The 11,601-nt window shown below is 33.1% G+C and overlaps 1 protein-coding gene across 1 annotated transcript; it reads left to right on the forward strand.

Moving 5' to 3' along the window:
- Positions 1-4,704: 4,704 nt before the first annotated feature.
- LOC111367769 (putative late blight resistance protein homolog R1A-10) lies at positions 4,705-8,096 on the forward strand. Its single transcript, XM_022988819.1, has 2 exons — positions 4,705-6,649; positions 6,844-8,096. The coding sequence occupies exons 1-2, from the start codon at positions 4,803-4,805 to the stop codon at positions 7,802-7,804; spliced, it is 2,808 nt and encodes a 935-aa protein (XP_022844587.1). The 5' UTR covers positions 4,705-4,802; the 3' UTR covers positions 7,805-8,096.
- The last annotated feature ends 3,505 nt before the right edge of the window (positions 8,097-11,601 follow it).

Raw genomic sequence — 11,601 nt, forward strand, 5'->3', positions numbered from 1 at the left:
TTATTAGGTTATGTGATCTATCATAACTTTTTATAATTTTTGTATCTAATCAAATATGATTGGATCGATGCACATTTAAAGCATTCATAAAAGGAAGGCTAGAAAAGCAAAGGCTATAGAACTTGTTGAAAAGCTACATGCTTATTGAAATTAATAAATGGATCTAGAATATGACCTAATTGGACACGTAATATTTAGGATATGTTTGGTGATAATGAGAATATAAAAATTCTTATATCACTTCTCATTTGTTGGGATTGTGTTGTAGTAGATATTAAAGTGGGTTTGAGAATCTATTTAATAAAACTTAAATAGATTGTCCATTATGGTTTGTGAAATATTGATTGTCTACTATGGTTAGCAACAACTCAACACCAGTAACAAACTTCACCATTCCTTCACGACAATTTTCTTTTGAATAGATTTATGTGCTAAGTGTAGTAAAATTAGTGCCAGAAGAAGAACTACCAAATTGGAATTTTTTTTTTTTTTTTTTTTTTTTTGCCAACAAGTTCATGTTTGTCGAAGATTTCACGTAATGACGATTGAGGTGAGTAGTTTCAATTCCCTTTTACCATGCCATCATTTGGAAATATTTACAAACTATTGTACATTCTTGGACTCCGTTGACTACACAACCCGTTGAAATCAATTTGAAGTGTTCCCAACACTTTGCAGTTTTTTTAGACTTTCGCTTACCTCTTACATTCAGTATTTTAAGTTTCGGCTCTGCTTCTTCATCAATATCATCCAAATTAATTGGATGACTACACCCATGAACATCGTCAATGTCTAAATCATCAGGAATGGGGATGTCATTTAGACTGAAAAATTCATTATGTAATTGAGATTGTGGCATCATAAGTGTGTTGCCACCGAACAAGCCCCGGACATAAGAATTGTGATCCATTTGTATGAAATAAAATTGGAATGTATAAAGATGAAATCAAATTATAGTAGTATTAGATAACGGAATGTAATGGATGAATTGTAAAATTGAGTTAAAGTGAGAAAATATGAAGAACAAGAAATGTAATAGATGAATTAAATAGGTTGATAATTGAATAATGTAACAACTAATGAGGAATTGAATTGAGATTTGAGAGTGAATAATTAAATTGTGAAATGTAGAAGATAGATGTTGAGAATTGGTGTGGAAAATGGATTGAAATGAGGAGTATTTATAGAGTTTAAAAAAAATTGTGAACTTTGCAAAATGGTTTCAAAACTTTATGAAAGTTTATTACTTTTGGGTGAGCCCACAAGCGGCTCTACTCATCGTTTCAAACGATTGCTAGGCTCAAGCCCTGGCTTGTCACCAAATGAGACCGAGCCATCAGTGGGCCTAGCTGCTCGGGTCATTCACCACCCTTAAAGACTTTTCACGGATTCCTAGATAATTGTTTTTTGACTTCTCCTTCAACAATTGACATGAGGGTGAAAAAAGTTGCATGGAATCCCATCTAAATTTCATTCTTTCCTTCAATTGAGATTTCTTGTGGGAACTAGAAATGAAAAATAAGCATCTTTAGTTGATATATTATCACTTTGTCTTAAGAACATAACGAATTCATTCTATAATTCAAACCTATTATATCACTTGTCTTTTGATTTCATTAATATTTTTTAATAATTGTCTTAATATGGATGGTCATCATGTTCTATAAAAATAAATAATCTTAATATGGATGGTAATCATTTTTCTTTAAAAATGCCAACCCGATGGTAAATTTCTAACTTCAACAAACTTGTCCTTAAAATAAAATGAATTAGTTGTCCATAACTACAATTTCAGCAAACCACGTCTGTGAATACGTTCACTCTCATCAGTCACTGGTTAGTAAACACCTCCACCGTACTAGACTCGTGGCTCCACTACCACCGTCGACTAGAATTAATGTAAAGTATCATGGGCAGGTGAAAAAAGTGTCATGAATTTCTTTCTTCCCTTCAGTTGAGATTTCTCTAGTGAGAAATGGAATCCTAGCATCTTTGGTTGATATATTTTCTGCTTGACCCTTAAGAACAAAACAAAATAATAGGATATGCAATAATAATAACTACATGTCTAATTGTGTATCTCTGATTGACGACTTGAGATTAGCAGTTGAATGTTTTCATTAATAACTTTCAATTTTAATTGTGTATCTCTTGCTCAAAACTGCGTACATGTCTGAAAAATATATTTTTACCGAACAATGTCTCATTTCTAACTCCATGATCTTCTATGTCTTCAATTATTCTTCATCGTAATTCCACCTCTTTTTCTTTAGCTCTTCCATGTCCATGTTGATTACAAGTTTATTGTTTTGGGTAATAAAATAGTGTTTCATTCAAACTTGATATTTTGTGAATTTTTTGTTATAAAAACTTCATGATATTTACTATTTTACATGTAATAGTTGCTTTTTCATGAATATTTGAAAATAATTAAGAAAATAGAAAATAGAATTGATCTTCGATCCACGGTTGAACCATTGACCACACAACCCATTTCCCATGTCCGTGGAGAAAACTATCAATAGAGGTTGGGGGCTTTTCATTTGAAGGGTTCTCAAATTATCTCGGGCTGGAAAATTCATTTATATAGCATTTTTAATTGGTTTTCGATATTAATTATTTTCTTTCTTTAATTTAAATTTCTAAATCTAGTTACATTTAAAGTTAAGGGTGGCAATGGACCCTAGGCATTCACATTATATGGCTGACTCATTTGGGCTTGACCCATGAGCAAATTGAGCTCGTTGAACATTGGTCGTGTGCCAAGTATGGATCCATTTTTGAGAATTAGTCAGCTAGTGAATGCTCAGGAGCTCGTCTTTTTGGGCTAGCTCATGGGTAGGCCTAAAATAGCCGATCTATGATGCTCATGAGCATGCCCATGATTTAACAAGTTGTTAAATTTTTTTGCTACCTTTTTAATTATACGCTACTGTTGCATAGTACGATTGAATTAATCATACAACATATGAATGGCCCATTAAAATTGAAATTTTTGATTTTGTAATTAATTTTAAAAAAAAAATTTACTTCTTTTTAAACTATTTTTCTACTTCAAATGGTTTCAGAAATCATCTAAACAACATTCCAGAATTTTTGGTGATATAATTTGAACTTTTGGAAGCGATCGTCCTCTTCGTCCCTAGTCTCTTGTTTGCTTATTTTGCTTGGTTTGTTCAAGAATGTGATGGCTCAGTTTTGCATTCAAAAAAAAATTCTGAAAATTCGATTTTTTCTTGCGCAGCAATGAACAAATTAAGAAACTTAGTTTTTACCCAGTACAATGCATGTTAAATTTATTTGCAATTAATATACATAACCATATTAGTTTTATAGATATTTAGTTGCAAAAGCCAACCAGTCTAAGGAAAGACGAGTTATTAATAAAGTGAACTTTGGAAGCTGGATAGGTGGATCGAAGTCTTACTCAAAATCAAAATAAAAAATATAAATAACTAACGTTACATTACTAATAAATAAGTGTGTTATAATTGAATATAGTATATGTAGAACAAAGTTGTTCAGATTTAATTTTATGATCACTCAATATATTATAGAGTCTTAATATCCAAACATTTGCTCATGCAAATTTATTCATCATTCATGTCAAGAACGTGTAGAATATATGCAAATGCGATTAGATAGTGTTAATTATCGTCAAATGAAAATACATATTGGAATTTGTGGACCCGTAGAATGTATGGCTAAAAATTATATTTGACTAATTTATATTATAATTTAAACTTTGCCAAATATGAATTTAGGGTGAGAACAAGAAATGAACAGCAAACATCTTGCTTTTGAGGTCCACACCCAGGAGCAACTGAATATGTTTTTAGAAGTTTAGTTAGCAATCAAAGGCATTTTTCAAAGTTTAGTGAACAATTGAAAACATTATTCAAAATTTGGTGAGCAACTGAAGACTTAACAATTTGTTAATAGCGTGACGAGATGTCATATGTATATTTCGTTAGCTACGTAACTAATTCCGTTAAAGAATTAGAATAGAAGTTAAGGTAGTGAGCAATGTCCAACGTAATTTTAATGAGCAATCGAAGACTAGACATACGTTCAATGACCATTGGGAGAAATAACTCCTAAAATCTTAAAAGAGATAAAAATGTAGGAATTAGATTACACGTCCCAGGAGGGGGTATACTATCCTCACTTGACAATTTTGAGTCACTCAAATAATGATGGTCGAATGGTATAAAAAGTATAGTTTATCCTCACCCGATATATATTCTTTTTTTTTTTTTTTAATGAGATTATTGAAACCCGATATTAACAAGGGCTACTAGAGATAAGGTCGTAGGATCAAATTTTAATTTAAATCAAAGTCAAAATTTAATTTTAATCATATATGTGGGATCAATAACTTTTCAATCGTACATTTCATCGATCTTTATAAAAATTTACTGAAATTTTGATTTTAATCATCACCAAACAAAGGCTAAGTGATTTTTCACGAATCCAGCAAAATATAATAAACTTGTAGAAATCCTTGTTGAATAGCAAGAGGGTCGTTTTGCCCGGGATTTAGTAGATTTTTGCCTTTATTTACATCTTCGGATAAGAATTGGGATTTCCAAAGTGGGAATATCATAATCACCTTTTTGAACTTTTGCTGAATTTTCTACATTTGCTTTGTTGACGCAAAAAGCATACGAAATTATAAGACAGAGGGAGAGTATGAACCTTTGCTTTGTGTTTTTTTTTCGAAAAATTGAAACATTCACGCTTATTAATCTCTCTCTCTCTCTCTCTCTCTCTCTGCGCTTCGCTCAAACCAACAATACTTGATGGATTTCTCTTACAAAATAGAAAAGCTGTCATATCTAATCAAAAGCCCAGATCTCCTTTCCCATATGCAAGATTTAAAGCTTGATGGGGGAAAAATTGTTAGCTTTCAGTGGCTCGGGCCACATTTTTTAGCTTTTCTCAAACACGTAGAATACTCGATTTCTGAGTTCAGGAGAATTAAGGATCTGTTGGAGGATCTTGATGAGTCAGCCTTAAATTGCATCATATATGGAGAGAATGAACATTACAATGATTTTTTAGAAATCATTATCTCTTTCATGCCACAGACTAGAGAGTTCTTCACAAGTTCACTCCTGGTGCTTAAACGTGATATATTCTTCCGTTCCCGCAGAATCTTCTTCCTTCTTGACTTTATTGGTTCATTGCTTAATTGTGGAACGGATTCCAATCTTCTTGTGAGTAATCAAGTCAAAGTTCTTCTGAAGGAGCTGAAATTTCTGTTCTTTTTGTATGTAGATATAAAGCGATGCAGGGAGGGAGAACATGAAGAGTTAGGTGAAGTAATTAGTGCAATGGGAAAACAGGTGTACAACATTTTCATAGAATTTGAAGATGTATGTAAAGATGCGGGACTTTTCTTGCATTCATTCTTTTTCACCACAGACCTTGTTACGATGACCAAAATGGATCTGACAATTTCTGCTCTGTTAGAAAGAATTGAGATTGTGAAAGTGAAGTTCAAATATTTCTGCATTAGAGTCTCCATGAAGATGAATTGTGGTATTGGAAGCCTTCAAATTGCAGAAAGTCCCAGTGAAGTATCATCATCCCAAGATAAAAACATTCCCACGGTAGATGAGATGATTGTGGGCTTAGAGGACATGGCAACAGAAGTTACAAGCAAGCTTCTTGGAGGACCGAGCTACCGCCAGATTATTTCCATAGTTGGAATGGGTGGACTTGGCAAGACCACCTTAGCAAAGAAAATATACAATGATTCCAATGTTCGGGAATACTTTGATAATCTTTCTTGGTGTGTTGTTTCTCAAACTTACCAAAAGAGAAAGCTGTTGGTTGACATTTTGAGATCCTTGGGTAACCTAAAGAGCCACGAAGACAAGAAAGATGAAGAGTTGGCCGAACGTATTTACAAATCTTTAATCGGTACAAGATACCTCATTGTTATAGACGATCTATGGGATATCCGTGCATGGGATGATTTGAGAAGGTACTTTCCAGATGACAAGATTAACGGAAGCAGAGTATTGTTCACTAGTCGGTTGAAAAATGTAGCATTAGAAATTTCACATGTTATCATTGAACCTCTTCCCTTGTCACCAAGTGAAAGTTGGAAGTTACTAGAGCAGAACGTGTTCAAGAACGAACTTTACCCTCAGGAACTACAAGACATTGGAAAGAAAATTGCAACATGTTGTCGTGGACTCCCGCTCTCAATCGTCATGATCGCTGGAGTTCTTTCAAATATGGAGAAAAGTGAAAGCTTATGGCAAAAAGTTGCAGAAAGTTTAAGTTCTTACATTTCCCAAAAAGCCGATGAATACATTCCCATATTGAAACTTAGTTACATGCATTTACCAAATCACTTGAAGCCATGTTTCCAGTATCTTAGTGTATACAAGGAAGACGAGGAAATTCGAGTTCGGAAGTTGTTATTACTATGGATTGCTGAAGGATTCATAGAGAAAAAGGAGCACAAGAGCTTAGAAGATGTAGCAGAGGAGTATCTAATGGAACTTATTAACAGGAGTCTGCTACAAGTTTCCCAAAGAAGCTTTGACAATGGAGTAAAAGCATGTAGACTTCATGATCTAGTACTTGATATGTGCAGGAAAATCGTTGAAGAAGAAAAATTTCTGTTTCAACAGTAAGTTAACCTCCTCTCTTTCTAATTCTTTCTCATTTTACTTATTTTTTTTTATTATTTTTTTTTCAAATTTAGCCCACTAATTTGTGGTATCATGTCAATGATGTTGCTGATGCTGATGGCGGTGCTGATGCTGGTTGATGCGTTTGTAAATGATGATGATCCTCCATGTTCTTACTATGCTAATTCTTTAGTCAATTCTTGGTATCTAAGCATTGTCATCGATTGTTTATGGATTGGTCTCATCATCTCTCAGAGGACTTACCCACTTTTTACAATTCGGAAATTAAGATCTTTGATGGACTGTTTAAAGAGGAAAACAGTATTACTATTATGCCTGACTTGAGGTATTTGAATATTTACACATTATATTTTATTTCATATAGCAGTCTCCAGAACCTAGAATTTCTTCGTGCGAGGAAAGTGGTTTCTATTGACGCATACCTTCTCAATATGCCTAAGTTGAGACATTTACATGTTGGATGGTCAGATCACTATCATCATCTCCCGACGAAGTATTATAGCTCAGATACCTCCCGAATAAGTAGCCTACAAACCCTTCGTTATGTTTATATTGACGATTCGGAAAGTGAAGAAATCTTGAGAAGTTTACCAAATCTTCGTGAGCTTAAATGTACATCTCCAAACAATTTTTTTCCAAATCTCAGCTCTCTTACTCAGCTTGAATCACTCACAATGGCTTTTAATAGTAGTTTCGAAGGTGATTACTCACTGATTAACTTCCCCATGAATATAAAAAAGCTTGCTCTTTCTAAATTGGCTTTGCCTTTGGAAAAGATGTCATTAATTGGGACATTGCCCGACCTGGAGATTTTGAAATTAGATGAAGCCTTTGAAGGAGAAATCTGGAACACAAAGGAGGATGAGTTCCAAAAACTCAAATTCCTTCAATTAAAAAGGTTAGATCTTGAACAATGGAATTCCTCAAATGATCACTTCCCTGTGCTCAAAAAACTGTTGTTGTTTGGATGCAAAAAATTGGACATGATTCCTTCTGAATTTAGCAACATTCTAACACTACAGAAGATTGAGGCATATCGTTGTGGCAAAAATGTTGGAAGTTCAGCTTTGCAAATTCGAGAAGTACAACTGGAGTATGGTAACGAAGACTTTGAGGTGACCATCAGTAATTGATCATTATACTAACTTTTTTTTTTTCTTTTTTTTTTTTTTTTGGGAAATATCACGGCAGGAGATTCCTTGACATCTAGCACCCATGTGGTGAGAAAAATGATACAACTCCCTGCTCCATGTCAATTGTTAGTTGTTGTTCTTATTCATAGTATTTTCTTTGTAATGAACATGAAGTTTCGACTTCTATGTAAAGTTAAATAATGGTTCGGTTGCAAATTATACTATATTATGGTTAATTTGACAAGTGGTCGGATCTTGATATCAGCCTCGAATATTTTGCCTTGTTATTTTCTTTTTAGGTCTTTCTCTACTACTGTACTTTTCCATAATCAACCATTCCCAAGTGTGAAATGGAATTCATTTCCTTTCAAATTTTCGTCTAATCTATGTTTTTTGCATAATACCCCATCTAAACTTCGGAAAATATTAAAATCAGCATTACGTGTAATGTGCTCGTTCTAGCATTGTTTCAAACGTGAAGTAATTATTACATTACCTTGTTTCAGCAATATCCAAAACTGTGGGCCTCTGTTTTCGTTCAAGTTTCAGAATGATAAATGTTTTTATTTTTATTTTTTTTATTTTTGATGATTGTTCTGCACCTTAGTAAGATGCCAAACGACAATGTGCGACTCAATCGAACTAGGCAATACAAACTGACTTTCCGATCCAAGTAGATTAGATATAACTCTGAGTAATCTACTACTCAAACCTAGTTCAATCCATCGATTTCCAGTCCAACTGAGTGATTATAAAATGCTAGTTGGAATGTGAATTTCTAGCCATAGTTTGACATTTATTTGCCTCAAATTTTAGTTCTCTTATTAATCGGAGGGAACATAAGAACTATTTTGTCGAGTTCTTCAAATTGAGTTGTCCTGCATTTTTAATAATTCTCTACTACCCACCATTTGTTGCACATCAGGATAATAAGAAAAGAAGAGAAGAGAAGTCGACTCTTCAGGTAATCTGAATTATTTAACTCAAATATTTCAAAATGTTTACTCAAATAGAACATCATGTGCAATTTTCTTGGCCGGCAAAATCGACAGACATCTTCCAATTGTAAAAGGAGGAGGTTGCCAGCTTCATTTGAATATACAGGCTTTAAACCAAATTCATCTTTGCTCTTAGGGCAATATAGAATCAAATTTAAGGTACAGATCCTTCAATTTGATAGAATATGCTGTAGTTTCAAGTGAAGCTGTTGAAAATCAATAACCTTTAACATATGAAGAAGTCATTGATTGTTTTGAATCGTGTAAGACTGCAAGCCATGAGAGGAGAAATATATAGTTTAACAAAGAACTAGGAATTGGACACTTGTGAATAGACCTAAGAAAAGAATTGATTTTTTTCATTTTTTTTTTTTTTTAATCATGATTAATTTCTCATTTCTAAAATCTATGATAAGTTCACGAGTTGGGTTCGAGCAAAATACACGGACAATCTGAATCAGAACCGAATCACTAACCCGTGACATTGTTTAACCTTCACTTACTAACAAAAATTCAATAAACTATTTAATTAATAAAAAAATATGTTGAACACGTATTTTACCAACATATATAAAATTAGGATACATAAGGGAATTATAAATATCCCATCATCGGGAGGAAACCGTACCAGCATCTACAACTAACAAAAAGAATTCAAAGAATAAGAAAAAGCAATCCGAGTTGGGTGGGTGTAAAATGGGATTCAAGTTGCTAGCAATGGCAGTTTGACGGGGACAACAATGGTGATGGAAGAACAATGTTGGGTGCAAGTTGTTATTTTAAGAACATCTCAAATTGTGGTGTAAAGTGATTTAAATTGTGTTTAGATTTCTAAAGTCGTTGGAAACCTCTCCAATGCAGATATGCAAGGGAAATGTAAATTGTATTTTCAACATAAAATATCAAAACAGATTATAAACATACGCACATTCATGAGAAGCAAAAAGTAAATTTAATTATTCTCATTAGAACAAAATTTGAATTAGATGAGATGTAAATTAGGAATCGAAAGTGGTTTTGAAAATATCAATTTTCACCCAATACAGTGATTCTACTATTGGATTAAATTCCAAAGCCTTATCCCTTTGAGTTAGGCCTCAAAATACTCTAGCACATCACTTATAATGCCTCGACAATTCAAAACTAAGAAACAAGTTTTAAAAATTCAAGAACCACATATTATTAAAATTTATTATGAAATAATTAATTAAAATATATTTTATTAATTAAATATATTAAAGTAACAATTTTGTACAATTTGATCACAGATTATTGAAATAATTGGTCTCGAATTATTTCTCGATCACAAATCAAAAATTTTATAAGTCACAAATTAAAAATTTTATAGGGAGTCACAAATCAAAAATTTTATAAGTTACAATTTATTTATTCATCGAAAATCCATAAGTCACTGCTTATTTAATGATCGCAAATTATCAAATTGATTAGTCAAAACTTATTTCTCAATCTCAATTTAATAAATTATGATTCGCAATCACATTTTTTAGGTCACAATTAATCAATACTTATTCACAAACACTCCCACCCCATCCCACGCTAAAATTCTAATCAAGCAGTGCCCTCGGGGCATAACCTAGTGGTGCAAAAGATATGAGTGAGGTAGTTTCAACTTTGCTGGCAGTCGCAGTGTGAGGGTTCAATTCCTGAGATATGGAATCGAACTCTTTGTGGACACCAGTGTACAGACAAACTCTTATTCCTTGGCCTACTAGGGTATATCCCGTGATTTACATCCCTCACGATACTCTAGTAGCGGGGCAGTGGGGACCCTCAAGGTTGGGGTTCAACCTTTTCAATTCTAATCAAGCAGAACATAAGAGAACTCTTAAATTCCACCAATATTACTACCCCTTCGATATGCATCCATCACATCCATTTGGCCCTTAAAGAAAATGATCAAACTTAAAAGGGTAAAATATTAAAATACGGTCAAACTTAAAATCTGGGTCAACTAACAGAAAAATGGATGGAATCCATCCATTTGGCCCTTAACTGCTAAAGATTCAGGGTGACGATTGCAATGATTGAAAGATTGGAAAAAAAATATGCAAATTTTTGAAAGGTTTAGGGCCTCTTTTGCAATTATCCGATATAAATAACTATCATTTCATTACTAATAAATAAGTGTTTTATAATTGAATATAGTATATATGGCACAAAGGTCTTCAAATTTAATTTTGTGGTTATTCGATATTTTATAGAGTTTGAATATCCAAACATATGCTCATGCAAATTAATTCAACATTGATGTCAAGAGGGTGTTGAATATACCATTATTTATACCTTTCATCTATGAATTAAGCCATAGTGACAGAAAATGGGTGATAGAGACGGTGACCGCCTCTCACATGCCCGCGAGCCTTGCCTGAACTAAAAATTCAAAAAAAGTGAGCCCCCTATTTTGTGGTTCTCGATCAGGTTGTATCTCAACCTGTTTTTTGTCAATTTCGCATCTTCCTTCATCACCATGTACCTACCATTATTTTCAAGTCATTATTGATGGTGACAACTCTTTTCTTCCTTTCCGCACAACTTTCCTATTTTTATTCAAAAAGCAAAAGCAATAACTCTAGAATTTTAGAAGAGATAAAATGTAAGAAGTCGATTACACGGGAAAAAAGGACAAGTTATATTGGGTACAATAAGGTCACTTTTTTGAGTCAAAGTCAAGAATTAATTTTAACCATATATATGAGGATCAATAACTTTTTAATCGTACATTTTTCCAACATTTATAAAAATTTACTAAAAATTTGATTTTAATCACCATCAAACAGA

This window comes from Olea europaea, chromosome 18, assembly GCF_002742605.1.
Source record: "Olea europaea var. sylvestris chromosome 18, O_europaea_v1, whole genome shotgun sequence".
NCBI lineage: Eukaryota > Viridiplantae > Streptophyta > Magnoliopsida > Lamiales > Oleaceae > Olea > Olea europaea.

Bases quoted from the DNA above. Each gene is read 5' to 3' on its own strand.
- LOC111367769 (XM_022988819.1), top strand. From the start codon at position 4,803: ATGGATTTCTCTTACAAAATAGAAAAGCTGTCATATCTAATCAAAAGC. The intron at 6,650-6,843 runs GTAAGTTAACCT...CTAATTCTTTAG, and splicing joins GAAAAATTTCTGTTTCAACA to TCAATTCTTGGTATCTAAGC.